The 15,084-nt window shown below is 42.7% G+C and overlaps 1 protein-coding gene across 2 annotated transcripts in view; it reads right to left on the bottom strand.

Annotated features, from left to right (window-relative positions):
• The window catches only part of LY86 (lymphocyte antigen 86), a 60,997-nt gene extending 54,283 nt beyond the window's left edge, over window positions 1–6,714 (bottom strand). For both annotated transcript variants that reach the window (XR_001509563.2, XM_007073129.3), the window contains exon 1: window positions 6,498–6,714. Coding sequence is in view for 1 of the 2 variants with exons in the window: in XM_007073129.3 (XP_007073191.1) it covers window positions 6,498–6,624 (127 nt within the window). In the remaining variant the exon portion in view is untranslated. The remainder of the gene's footprint in view (window positions 1–6,497) is intronic.
• Window positions 6,715–15,084: the final 8,370 nt, after the last annotated feature.

Genomic DNA, 15,084 nt, shown 5'->3' on the forward strand with positions numbered 1-15,084 from the left:
AAAATGGAGACAAACATCTTATATACCTCATAGGACTCTTCATAAGGATTGAATGAGACCTTATAAATGGAGGGACTTTATAGATTATAAAACACTATGGAAAATCAGATTATTATGGAAATGATGATTCTCTCAAAGGTATCATGACTTCCTGCATTCATGGTGGTTTTGTGTCAAGATTACTTGGCCACATAGCCTCTCTATGGCTAAAATTATCCAGAAGATGCAGAACTTGAGGCTCTGAACTGGTGAAGAGTTTGAAAGATTCTTTCCTAACCTTGACCAGGGAACAGGAACGTTTTTCTATAAAGAGCCAAACAGTTAATATTTCAGGATCTGTGCCCATACAGTCACTATCACACTACTTATGGGAGAAGCCATAGACAAGGCGTAAACACATGAGCATGACTGTGTTCTAATAAAACTTTATGGAGACAGAAATTTGAATTTCATATAATTTTCACATGTCACAAATATTATTATTCTTTTGAATCTTCTAGCCATCTGAAAATGTAAAAACAATTCTTTGTTCACAGGCCATATAAAACCAGGCAGCATGTAGGGGTGCCTGGGTGGCTTCAGTGGGTTGAGCATCCCACTTCAGCTCAGGTCATGATCTTAAAGTTTGTGAGTGTGAGCCCCACATCAGGCTCTGTGCTGACAGCTCAGAGCCTGGAGCCTGCTTTGCATTCTGTGTGCGTCTCTCTCTCTCTGCTCCTTCCCTGCTCACACGCTCTCTCTCTCTCTCAAAAATAAATAAAGATTAAAAAAATTAAAAAAACAAAAACAAAAAACCAGGCAGCATGTAGGATTTAGTGTGTAGACTTCACTTGCCAACTGCTGCCCTAGACTCATCCCAGGAGCCACTTGCATGGCCAGGTTGACTGTGAGTATCAAACATATCAAAAGGGAGACATGAAGTCATTTAGGCAATGTATCATAGGTCTCTTACTTTTTATGATCCTCTTCTCTGCCTGTTTGATGTCAAAGCATCTTACAGCATGTTAAAGTCTGTTAAAGGACAACCCCGAGGTTCACACTCAAGGCCCTTGCCAAAAGATACAACCTAGACCTCTGCTTGCCAACCCTTATCAAAAAACCCAAAATAGCAGCAACAACAATGGCAACACTATTTATGGGTGGCTGCCTGGAGCACATGTGGCTCATCCATTCCTCTAGGTAGTCTAACTTTCCCTTGAGCAATTCAGACCTGCAAGTTCTTACATTTATGGAAGTTTCTACTGCAGCCCTTTGCAAAATTAACCCTGATCTGCATTTTTGTGATGAGCCCTTGTTTCCCACTGAAGCGCACCATGAGAAACAGTGGATGGGAGTCACATCTGTCCAGGGAGAGATTCCTCTCAGAGCTCATCCCAGTATCAGGAAAATGTAGACAGCTCCTTAAAAACTGGTTTTATTTTGCAAACAATGTAATCTCCTCATTTGATTTGGCTTCAAGGAAGCTATAGTCAAATATACCTATACTGACTGTAAAATATCTTACAAGCCATCAGCAGCAAAGATTTATTGAAGCACATAGTATGTACTAAGCACTTTGTATGTGGTGCTTTTTACTTAATCCTCACATAGCCTTTGAGAGGTAGGTAAAATTATTATCCCTATTGTCATGGGCTGAATGATGGCTCCCAAAGATACCCATGTCCTAATCCCAAGAACATGCAAATGCTGCCTAATGTGGCAAAAAGGAATTTACAGGTGTGATTAAATCTCCTTGAGACAGGAAGATAATGCTAATCCCAGTGTCCTAAAAAGGAGGCAGAGGGAAATCTTGCATAGATGAAAGCAATGTGACAACAAGATGTTACAGCAAGATGCGACACTGTTGGCTTTGAAGATGGAGGAAGGGGCTATGATTCAAGGAATGCAGCTGTAGAAGCTGGAAAAGACAAAGAAAGAGATCTCCCCTGGAGTTTCCAAAGGAGCGTGGCCCTTGACTAAGTGAAGTTGGCTTTGGACTTCTAACCTCTGGAACACTAAAAGAATATATGTATGTCATTTTGAGCCAGAAAGTGGTAACCATTAGTGCATCCATAGGAAACTCGTACTCCACTTTGCAATCAAGGACAGGAGGCAGAGAGTATTGCCCAAGGGGTGGAATGAGGTTTCCTGATCCCAGACCCCCATATTTTATCTTGGACATTGCCTCGTCTGTTGTATGTGTCCTGACCTCTCCTGGATTTATTATTCCCCTCCTGCCCCCCTCCTGATTCTCCCACTACCTCCATCCTCCAATCCTGTGGACTTTTGCAATCCACCTGATGCCATGGTGTGATAGAAGCAGCATATAAATAAATACATCAGTGGACATTTGTGGCATGTGAATGGAGTGAAGTCCCTGGGCTTTTGCTAGCTGTGGAGATTGTCTTATGATTTAACAAAAGAAAGGTCCCCAGCTGCTTCTCTTCCTCCTTCTGCTTTTGTAAAGACTGCCACTCTTTTCTTTACTATAGCATAAACAGTTGGACAGAGCAGGACTTCTGCTTTTTCAGAAAATCGTGCTCACTTCCTAATCAGTATTCAGAGCCCAGTAACTGCTTGTGAGCTTCTTTCTTTCTCCCAAAGGATTTTTGTCTTATTTAGAACAGTGTCCAGCCTAAAAGCTCTCCCTCCCACTAAAATTATAAAACAAAACAAGAAGGAAAATAATGAAGCACTAAACTCAGAAAACAGTAGATCCTTTATTTTTGTAGGATGACATCCCCACATCTGTGTGAATGTAGGGATTCTAGAAGCCCTGATATGCACTGAGGATGTCTGGATACCAGGGTTGGATACAGGGTCACAACACGTGGCCTTTGCTCTATGTTAACAATGTGAACGTCTTGGGGGTGAGGGGGCTGCCCTGTTATGAATCTAGCAGCTAAAGGGAGGAATATTTCCATCTGGGAGGGGTATGTGACCATTCAGTGCCTGAGAGCTCAATGGCTCTCAAGAGATGAGGCAGGACCCACCTTTGGAGAAGCCCCCAGGGCATTGCTTTCTTTTCTGCTGATCCTAAAGTATACCAAGAATCTTTCTGAAGTCGAGGCTGTTGATATGATACTAGTTTAGACTTTTATCATTTCTTTCCTGGGTTATTGATTCTATAGCCTACATATCCTGGCTGTGGCCTCAAACAGCTTTCAATCTAACATCCATGCTCCAACCCATTCCCCAAGGAAATCTTTCCAAAATGCAATCTCCTCATTGCCGAAGGGATGCAGCTCCACCATGTCTCTTGTATTAGGGTTCTCCTGTTTCTCTGGAGAAATATCTATATCTATCTATATCATCTATATCATCTATATCATCTATATCATCTATATCTATATCTATATCTATATCATCTATATCTATATCTATATCATCTATATCTATATCTATAAAATAGAAAAAGAATTATCATAAGGTGTTGACTCACATGATTATGGAGGCTGAGAAGCCCCATGATCTGCCATTTGCAAACCAGAGACCCAGGAAGGCTGGTGGTGTCTGAAGGCCTGAGAGAGAGGCAGAAAGCCAGAAGAGCTACATGCAGGAGGTCCAAGTCCCAGCTGACAGTCAGGCTGAGAGAGTGAGTCCTTCCTTCCTCCACCTTTTGTTTCTGTTCAGGCCTTCAACAGACTGGACAGTGCCCACTCATGCTGGGGAGGGTGATCTGCTTTTCTCAGGCCACTGATTCTGGTGCTAATCTCCCCTAGACATACTCTCACAGTCATACCCTGAAAGTGTTTAATCAGTTCCCTGGGTGTCCTATGGCCCAGGCAAGGTGACACATGAAATTCACCATCACTCTTGGGCTCTGCCCACATTCCCTACCTCATTTCTCATCCTCTCTTGTGTTCCAGTCCTTCTGCAGTCCCCTGAACTCTGCCTGCTGGCATCTCCCTGCTGTCACACACGTGCCAGAGTTATCCTTCCTACCCCTTACCTCTACCCCGCCTGCCTTCAGATAGCAGGAGATTAAAGCATACCAGAGTCAGCCAGGCCTGGGATCAACTCATTTTAATTCCACAGATATTGACTTCATGCCTTCTCTGTGCCCCCAAGATGTAATTCTGCCACTATTACCTGTGTGTCCTTGGAAGAGTCACCTGGCATTTCTAACTCTCACTTACACATCTGTAAAATATTAATGTGTAGGAAGAACTTAGCATGGTGCCTGGCATGTGTAAACCTTCCAAGGACATAAGGTGTTATAATTGCCATTTTTATCATTCTTTGAGGCTGAGGTCAAGCTTGATGACCCTTTCCCTGGTAGGTTAAGATCCTCAACCTCACCCTCTCCAACTACCATGACCCCGGTGCATGACGCACGCCTCTATTCTGGCGCTTCCCATAGAGCATTTCCCCTATTGTTTAGTTGTCTGATCTTCTCACTACCCTTTTATGAGAACTGTGTCTCTTTCATTCTTTTTCCCTGAGTGACCAGAGCAAGACTTGTGCCGACATTTGTTGACTCCATTGAGTAGCTACCCATAGGGAGGAGTTATCCCCAGAGGCGGGTGATATGCTTTTTTTTCTTTTCCTGGTGCATCCACTTCTCTTGCCTTTCTTGGCAATGACTTGAAAGGCTGTGCCAGGCTTGGCTGCCGGCTGCAGGCTGGTCTGGGGGAGGGATCAGCCATGGCAACCTTTTATGGGAGGATGAATTAGAAAAACAAATTCCGAGCAGCCCATTCATCTCAAGGCTCTCTTCTTATCCTGCACCTACAATGCATACATGCCAGCAGAAAGCATCTCATTCCCATGGGAAGAGCAAGAGTAATGAGATCAAGTCCTATAGCATTGAGCCATTCATTGTCTTTTACATTAGAAAAAAGAAATGTTTTTGTGTATTTCAATGTTCAATGTTCCTTCTTTTTAAAAGAGTGAAGTCAAGTTGGACAAATGGTCCTGGAGGCCAGCCTGACCATCCCAGCCTCTCCAAGGAAACTCCTGAGGTGGCAATTGTAGGATCAGCTATCTGCTCAAATGCAACATCTCCACTACTCCCCAGCTTATCATGGGGCCAATTTAAATACTTAAAGGGCATCTTTTTTCTAACTCCTCCAATCAGAACTGCCTTTTGCTTCCTGTCTACCTCCAAAGTGTCATATTTCATACTGGCATACTTTTCCATGAACCTGTCCCTCTAATGTTCATTCAAGGTGTGATCCTGAGGCTGAGTTCATTTTTCCCACTCAGGCCCCCTTTGTGGACTGAATTGTTCCCTGCTCCCCACCTGCCAATTCATATGTTGAAATCCTAACTCTTGGTACCTTAGAATGCGATTTTATTTGAAGATGGGGTCTTTAAAGAGGTGATTAAGGTTAAATGAAGTCCTGTGGGTGGGCCCCAATCCAATAGGATTGGTGTCTTTATAAGACAAGAAGGTACAGAGGAAAGACCACGTGAGGACATTGGGAGAAGATGACCATCTGCCAGCCAAAGAGAGAAGCCTCAGGAGAAACCGACCATGTTGACACCTTGACCTGGGACTTCCAGCCAAAGAGCTGTGAGAAAATAAATATCTGTTGTTTAAGACCCAGTCTGTGGTACTCTGCTCCAAAGTGTTGGTTCTGACTCTGACTGCAGCAGCTCCCTGCATTCTATTGATTAGATTGTGTTTTTTGTTAGCAAAGACATATGTCCCACTGGGGTAATAACCATGGCTCATTCTCATTGGTTATGTCTGGCTCTGGACAAAACCCTGGCATTGAGAGATCAGGTAAGTGTTGAATTCATGAGCAACACTGCCCTGGAGTGTCATACAAAGGGCAGGAATCTACTCTTTGGGCATATGCGATCTTTTCACTCAATTTGCAAACTAAATAAACTGGAAAGATAGCCCAGGTATACAGTTTGGGGTGGTGGTGACTATTGGAAGGATTTTTTATTTTTTTATATTAAAAAAAAATCTTTAATGTGTATTTATTTTTGAGAGAGGGAGGGAGGGAGAGAGAGAGAGAGAGAGAGAGAGAGAAAGAGAAAGGGAGCACAAGTTGGGGAGGGGCAGAGAGAGAGACACACACACACAGAATCCGAAGCAGGCTCCAGGCTGAGCTAACAGCACAAAGCCCAATGTGGGGCTTGAACCCACCAACTGTGAGATTATGACCTGAACCAAAGTGGCACACTTAACCAACTGAGCCACCCAGGTGCCCTGAAAACATCTTTTCTTAATTTTGAGCTGATGGGGTGTCAGGATTTGGTAGACTCCTTAGTCATTTTCGTTGTTTTCTGGCTCTGCAGTATTAATGAACTGCTCCATTTAGACTCAAGGCCTTTTTCATGTCCTTTTCGTGGCTCTCTTTGGGCTGTTTCCTACTCACACCTCCCACCCCTCCTTCCCCCAAGGGCTCTCGAATCACCTTGCAGACCCACTTCAAGTGGAGAAAGTGTTTAGCCCCTGGGCCCCTCATCCTTTCCCCACCCCAACTAAGCACTTCAGTGGCCCCCTCCATGGGCCTTCATTTTCCCATAAACACAAACAATGATGTTTTGAAAGACCTTACCACAACTCTGGTAGAACACTTCCAAGTTTCCATCCCGGCAGACCGTGTGTGGGGGCCAGGCTTTGCCGTTGCTGCTGGGAGATATCAGAGTCCAGATAAGGAGGAGGACCACCGTGACACCCTCCATGAGAGACCTTGCGTGTGACCCACAGAAAACTATCAGTCCCAACGCAAAGGGTCTTCCGGGTCCTCTCTGTCCTTTCACTACAGGAGTGAATGTTCAGTTTCACTTCTCATATTTTATTCTCCCAAGGAACCACTGTGAGATGCATTTGAATACTGTTCCCCCAGGACCTTTGACACTTGAATGAGCACGGTGAGGATAGCTTGTGTCTAAGGTAGCCTGGATGTTGATGTTCCACTTTCATGGGAAGGAGCCAGCAAGTGATGCATGACCTTATGCCATGGTCCCCCTCCAAACAGCCCCCTTAGAGTCCTGCACCCCCAGGTGGAGTGGTGAACTCAGGAAAGCAACACCACAGTACCCCCATGTCTCCATAGGCTCCTATGTGGGCTGTGGACCAGGGGCCTGGCGGGGGTGCCAGCAGGCAGCATTTGGCTTTTGGAGGGCTACAGAATAACATTTGGAATCTGGAATGAGGTTTTTGCCCTGTTGGCATTTTCTCCCATTTGGCTCCAGCCCACTCTCAGGATTAGGGTTTCAGCAGTGAATTGTGCAGCTGTGAGAGCAGAGTTTGTTCTGGGAGCAGCAGATGTGGCCTCTGGAGGTGTGGTGGAGGAAATGGCCCTGAGAGCTGAGCTGTGTTCTATTTCTAGGTTTGGCTTCGCAAAAGGGGTGGCGAAGGAGGGGGAAGTGAGGGCCTCCTTTTTAAGATGGTGTGGAGGAAGGTTAATTTCTTTGGTCATTGGAGGGATGATTAATGTCACATCCCACTTTCTCTTCAAAGCCAAGAGTCTGTCCCCCTCTTCCACTACCTCTGTTGTTCTGCATCACAACAGCAAAATTTATCAACCCTGGTTCCCCGCCTCCCACCTCAACTTAGTTTAAGAGAACCAGAGTAAGGCCAAGGCAAGCAGATTGGAGAAGTAACAGAGTACACTATTTCCCCTGGGAGGAAAAGCATTTCTCTGAGCTCACTAGATAAATTGACTGTTTCTGCTGATAGGTAACTTTAGTTACCTCAAACTTCTTTTGAAGTAAGTGGAACTTAATTACCAGTGAAAACAAAGACACTGACTTAATTGATGGGTATTTAGGATTTCATGGGAGACATCACAAAGTAGCCATTTGGGGAAGGGGGAGTTCTGGGTTGATTTTTTTGTTTTGTTTTGTTTTGTTTTTTAGGTACTCATCTGTAAATAAGTTTAGAGATGTTGGGTTTCAACAGTGATTACCAAAATGTGGTCCCCAGACAACAGCATCAACTTCAACTGGGAACTTGTTAGAAATGAAAATTCTTTGGGCTATATGCAAGACCAGGTGAATCAGAAACTCTGCAATGGGGGTGGGCACTGTGTTTTAATAAGCCCGCTGGTAGTTCTAGGATGGGAACATGGAGGCTGTCCCTAGGGACCTTTGAGTGCTCTAGAAGGTGTTGAGAGAACTCTGACCAGTGAATGAGGAGAGCAATTGAGGCTAAGCCCTTCCACTCATGCATAGCACTGCATAGCCAACACACCAGTGGAAGGTTCCGGGATGGCAGAGCAGGGAGCAGGTATCCTGACAGAGAGCTATAAGTGGCTGCCAACATGCCATCTGAGGATCCAGCTATAGATTGTGAAGCAAAGGACCTAGTGATGAAAAGAAGCATAACTCAGGAATTGTTCTGACATTTGGAAATGGCAGTGGGGGTTGGACTTGAGTGGGCATCAGCTTCAGGTGTAGGGTTTGTTAATACATAGATTGCCAGGCCCTAAACCCAGAGTTTCTAGGTTGTAGATTCAGGAAACCTGGGGTGGGCCCTGAGAGCCTGCATTTCTAACAAGTTCCCAGGTGATTCCATTGCTGCTGGTCTGGGGCCACAGTCCGAGAACCTCTGCTACTCTATAAGATTTGGTCCGTGGCATTCAGTTTTGTTTTGTTTTTAAGTCATCTTAGTTTTTCCCAAACATTCTTGTGCTAAATGATAGACATTTTATATAACACACAGTAGACCCACATAGGAATACAGAGTGAGCCACTTGTTCTACAGAGTTCTGCTTACTGAGGATGAGGATTTGCTTGAAATCATCAGCTATGGCTCAAGTTCAAGCAATCCAAAATGTCTTGAGGAGTTCTTTAACTAGAAGCTTTATAAAGACAACAAAAGAATTCATTAACAATGTCCTATTTCTGAACTATAAAATAGAATTAGAATCCATTTATTATAGTTATGTAAAATATGCTTTTATAGATGTAAATGGTAACTAAATATACCATCAGGCTCTCATATTGACTTCCAACACCTTACCAATCTTAGCCAAAGAAGCTGTACTTTTTATTTTGCTTTTTTTTTTTTTTTTTGTAATCCCCTTCTTCTGCGTTTCAAGCTGCTTTCTTTTCATAGGGGTTTGCTTATGGATGGTGCCTTTATTTTCTTGCAGGGTGAGATGTTATTATCAGGATGGCCATCACTGAAAGTGTCCTTTTTTAAATGTTTATTTATTTATTTTTGAAACAGAGAGAGAGGAAGAGAGAGAGTCCCAAGCAGGCTCCACTCTGTCAGCGCAGAACCTGATGCAAACCATGAGATCATGACCTGAGCCAAAATCAACAGATGGATGCTTTCCTGACTGAACCACCCAGGTGGCCCTGGAAGTGTTCTTAAGAAGACAACTCTTGATGCTTAAGCAGAGATTTTCAGAATAAAAGGTGAGACTCTGAGGACATGGGAATACAATTCCCTTGGGAAAGTGATTCAATCTTGGTGTGGGCACTGCACTTCTGCGTACATGGAAAGGGCTTCAGGCCAATTTTACCTACATCTCATGTGCCAGCAGGTGGCAGATAGCCCTAACTCTCCTTTATCACTGAGGGCTGATGATGTGGCATTGTCTCCAATGGCAAATGTGTCTTCATCAACCCTTGTCTTCAACTATGGCCACTCTTCCTTCAATGACCCTCAGATATTTATTCTATTAGCAACAATTTCCTGTTGTATTGCACTGCCACTTTGGTCTGTGTCTGTGTTTCTGCCACACTACAGCTGGATGAGTGAGGTTTGATCTCTTCATGCTTTTGGCTTCCAGATTGAGTGCAAACTAAAAATGACTCCCCAGTGTGTAGCAGTCAGGAAGTCATGCCACTTCCTGTGTTACATCATTCAGCAGCCCCCTGAGCTGCCTGCTGAGGTTTCACTATTTAACTATTTTCATGCCACTGTTATATGGGCTACATGTGCCAACTACTGAGTTTTTCCATAGTATCTCCCAGACTTTTGGAAGACTCATCCCAGGGAAAATGTGAGATCTAAGAAACCCCTTGGATTTTTATTACCATTACATTATGTGTATGTACCTGATAGAAAAGTATAGAAACAGCCTGCTTTCTACAGAAAACAAGGAAAAATCCAACTATTTGTCTACTTGCTTCAGATTCATTCACTTATTTATTCAGCAAGTATTTATTAAGCACTCTAGCACACCAGATATGGTCTCAAGCACTGGGAATGCAGCAAAGTCCCTATTATCAGTGAGCTTGCTTTCTAGTGGAAGGAGATGATGATCAACAAATTTGTTTAGTACTATCGTTTAATAAAAGAGACTTTGCTCCTTGAAAAATTGCTTGGGTTTCACGTAGAAAATGGGATTGAGTTTTCTGAAATATTTTCAACTGACTATTACATATGTATACTAAACTTTGTTTTACTCGCCCCAGACAAATGAGGCAGCTCATCAGGGCTTTCCAATAACTGTTTGTTTCAACAGATAAACTGTAGCAGGACTATCTGAAAAAAACCCTAACACTCTTACCCCCATTTCCTTATTATTGCCTCATGTAGTATCATATTAATATTCATTATCATTATTCTGGGGGGCTTAATATGCAAAGTACTTGGTTTCTAAATGGGTCTGGGGGCGCCTGGGTGGCTCAGTCGGTTGGGCGGCCGACTTCGGCTCAGGTCATGATCTTGCGGTCCGTGAGTTCTAGCCCCGCGTCGGGCTCTGTGCTGACAGCTCAGAGCCTGGAGCCTGCTTCATATTCTGTGTCTCTCTCTCTCTGACCCTCCCCTGTTCATGCTCTGTCTCTCCCTGTCTCAAAAATAAATAAACGTTAAAAAAAAAAAAAGCCTTCTTAAAAAAAAATAAAAAAAATAAATGGGTCTGTAAGTTCTATGACAAAGTACAAACAGAAATGGTTTTTATTTGTCTGAGGAATCTGTACCTTGGCCTGGGAAGACGTGGGTTCTCCAGGTCAATCTGATCAATTTCCAATAATGAAAGGGCAACAAATGGCATTTTCTGATTAAGGCAGAATATCGTGGTCCAAGATGCAGGTCTAGTCTGAAATCACTGATGCACATCGCCGCAAAATTCTCTATAGCATGGTATCAATGACCAACTTGTAGCTATAACTCTCCTCAAATTGAGAATGCTCTCAAGACTTCATCTGACTAAGATTGAAGTGATTTTTAAGAATTTTTTAAATGTTTATTTATTTTTGAGACAATACGAGAGACAGAGTGCAGGCAGTGGAGGGGCAGACAGAGGGAGACAAAGAATCTGAAGCAGGCTCCAGGCTCTGAGCTGTCAGCCCAGAGCCCAATGCGGGGCTCGAGCTCACAAACCATGACATCATGACCTGAGCCGAAGTCAGACGCTTAACCAACTGAGCCACTCAGGCGCCCCTAAGATTGAAGTGATTTTAATAGACTGAAGGAAAAGCATTAGAGAGGAAACCAGAAGTGGGGTGAAGAATGAAGAGAGTTCTTTTACCTGATTTGCTCCTATCTTGAGCAAAGCCCTAGGCTCAGGCTTCCATAGGTACATCCAACTGTGGTTGGTTCCTGAACTTTCTGCTGGCCATTATGGGATTTGCACTCATCACATTCAAGCCAAATTCTTTGAGAGCCCATATTGATGGACTGGCAGGTGGCAGCTGGAATAAAAAAAAATGTGTCTGTCTTTGCATCAGATCCCTGGAGATTTTCTTGACTTCTTTCTCCTGGCAGTGGTTGCTGAATACACCTATAATTCTTCTGGAGAGGTTATCATGGAGAGCTTTCTAGTCCCTGATGTAGTAAGCTTCCTCAGCAGTAACCTCAACATATAAATAAATAATCACAAATAATGATCTTTGAGATCTTTTTTCTCCTCTGCAATAAAAAAAATAGCCAAGTGGACACCTACTATGTGCCAGATACTCTTCTAAGCACCTCGATATATATTCCCTCACTTATTTCATCCTTATAACAGCTTTATGGGGTAGCTGTATCTCCATGATCCCCCATCTACAATGTGGAAATACCAAAGTCTTGAAAAAGGAAGACTTTTTTTTGAAACTCTTTTAGTAAAAAAAAGTATGATCTAAACTGAGAGTTCATAGTCTACTCAGTTTAATAGTCTGTTTAGTCTATTATATAGTCTTAATTTAACCCACCTAGGTTTCATTGCAGAAATATTAATGCGATTGATTAGTGGGTAATGGGTCTTGCACCAGACCCCACTGAAAGTGGTTATAAAATATAAAACTTATTATTTTTCTAAAGTCAAGAAATTTGAACAATTTATTTATTTTATTATTAATTTTTGTTGTTGTTGTTTGAGAGACAGAGAACCAGTGGGGGAGAGGGGCAGAGGGAGAGAGAGGGAGAATCTTCAACAGGTTCCATGCTCAGTGCAGAGCCTGACACAGGGCTTGATCCCATGACCCTGGGATCATGACCTGCCCTGAAATCAAGAGTTGGACACTCAACCAACTGAGCCATCCAGGCACCTCAAGAAATTCTGAATTTTAAAATACATCTGTACTGGGACGCCTGGGTGGCTCAGTTGGTTGAGCATCTAACTCTTGGTTTTGGCTCAGGTCATGATCTCATGATTCATGAGTTCGAGCCCTACATCAGGCTCTGCGGTGACAGTATGGAGACTGCTTGGGATTCTCTCTCTCCCTCTCTTTCTGCCCTTCCCCTGCTCACTCTGTCTCTCTCTCTCTCTCTCTCTCAAAATAAATAAACTTAAAAATTTTTAAATACATCTGTACTCAAAGATTTTAGTTTAGAGATTCTGGGCTTGTTCTATGATGGTCCTCGTTCTCTAAAGAAGAAACTGAGGCATAGTTAGTAACAAGTTCAAAATCACAGGTGGTAGGGCCAAGTTGAAAAGCAGACAGTTAGGCTTCAGACCCAAGTTCTTGACTCCTGAGAAAAAGGTGTCTTTATTACGGTGCCTTTATGCTTCCTTATCTTCCCCTCAGTGATGTCAAAGCAAATGACCCCACTACTTGGAAATTGCTTGTAGACTTTGCTCTTCAGCCAAAGCCAGGCCTATACCACAAGGCCAGTGACAAAATGGATGGACCTATGTGGGACATAAATATCTTATTAGAAGAATATCTTCCCGTTAGAAATGTGAAGTGACAATAGAAGAACAGGACCTTCAAAGTCCAGAAGAGAGAGGCCATGGAAGGCAGCCAGTAAAATGGCGAGCCCCTACAGGAGTCTAATGAATGGCACGTCTCCTATCTCCACTGGACACTGTTGAAACAAAGGGTCAGACAATTTCATGACAAGCTGCTTAATATTCAGAAATTGAGGTCTTTTCTATTTCTTTGAAGCCTGGATATGTCAGCTCCAATTGTAAGTTTATTGATGAATAAAGCAAGGGAAAAGGCACTTTGTACTTTTCAGGCAAAACAGTGCTTTCCATGGCTGTGGCCTCTGCTCACCTGGAATTTAATTGTGTTAAAAAGTCATGGCCCTGAGTTGTCACTTTTTGTTCAAAAAGCTGATCTTTCCTTTGCTCAAGCTTTTGAACTATAAGATTGGAGACTCCCCATCAGGGAGTCAAAGATGAAGTCACTTAAAAATAGTCTGTCCGTCACCAAGGGCTTTCCATTTGATTGCATGAGAGTCTTTCATCCCATCTGTGTCTGTCTGTCCCTACTGCTGCCACCCTAGACAGGTTCCTCTTGGTCTCCCAGGATCCACCCCAGGCCTCTCTGAAATCCACGCTCCAATTGGCACCCAGTCTTCCTGCTGAGATGCAAATCTGTGAAGGACCCTCCCCACCCTGACCAAGGCCCTTCAGTGGTGCCCCTTGTGTGTGTCCACAAGACCTTGTCTGATTTGGTTTTCCCTACTCCAATCCCTGCCAGCCCTCAGTTCCTATAGCAACCCGGCTCTTTCCTGCCCAGCATCTCCAGCACACGCTATTACTTTGCCCTGGAATTCTGTTATCCCCTTCCTTGTCTTAATGCCTATGTTTCCTTCAGAGCTTAGCTTAATGTTGGCTTCCTGGAGAAAGCTGCTCTGACCCTGGCAAGTCCCCTAAGTAGGCTTATGCAGCGGGTGGACCTCACCTCTTCACAGCACTGCTCATAAGCCATCATTCGATTGAGATCAGATTCCCTCATAATGTATCATCCTTCCTTCTATTTTTTTTTCTCTGTTTCCCCCTGATTCTAATATGCCTGCCTAGCACATAATTGGTACTCAGTAAAATATTTTAGACTTAATGGATGACACAGAGAATGAAGATGACCCAGAAAGCTTGTCTTTTTGGCCTTGGTGACTGGGCTTCTGTATTTCATGGGCCCTTACAAGTAAAACAAAGGAGCTTTGTCCCTCCTCTGAGAGTCTATGATGCTCAAAGAAGTTAGCAAAGTGTGATGTCATCTTTTTCCAAAAGTATATCACAATTTCCTTTTCTCTCTTTTTGCTTCTCATTCTTAAAGGAATATATTCTAATTGAAGGATTTGGAGATATTTAGAATAACCCTCTGTTGTAGGGAGGTAGGGCAGGGAAGCTAGGGAGAAAGGAAAAATAATCATCCATAATCTCAATACCCAGAGATAACCCCTCCTGAAATTTTGTGAAATCTTCTTTGAGTCCACAAACACACACACACACACACACATGCACACATACATGGTCATATTGTACAAACCATACATACTGTAACATACTACAGTATTTACACTGGTCATTTAGAATTCTTCTAAGACATAATCCTTAATAACTGTATCATATTCTAATCCATGGTCATATGGATTGACCATGATTTATTTAGTCAATTTAAGCTTTAGACATTTAGACTATTAATCACTAAATAATAGGAGATAATGCTATTTCCTTAGTGAATTTCCTTATTGTTATATTTTTGTGCATCCATAATTATTTCCCTAACATAAATTCCTAAAAGTGAAATGCTTGGTGAAAAGAATTACCAAATTTTTAAGGCTTTTGGTACATGCTACCATATTGTTTTCCAGATACTTTGAACAATATAACAGCAGCTAGGCATTATTATTTCAAAATTGTTTCCGTCAACTGAGTAGATAAATATTGGTTTCTCCTTGTCTTTATTTATATTTCTTTCTTATAGTTCATACAGTTGAGCTATTTTTTTGGTTATTTATATTTCACATTATTATTATTGGTCATTTGTATTTTATTTTATTATTTATTTTATTTTATTATGTATTTG

Source organism: Panthera tigris, chromosome B2 (assembly GCF_018350195.1).
Source record: "Panthera tigris isolate Pti1 chromosome B2, P.tigris_Pti1_mat1.1, whole genome shotgun sequence".
Classification (NCBI taxonomy): Eukaryota; Metazoa; Chordata; class Mammalia; order Carnivora; family Felidae; genus Panthera; species Panthera tigris.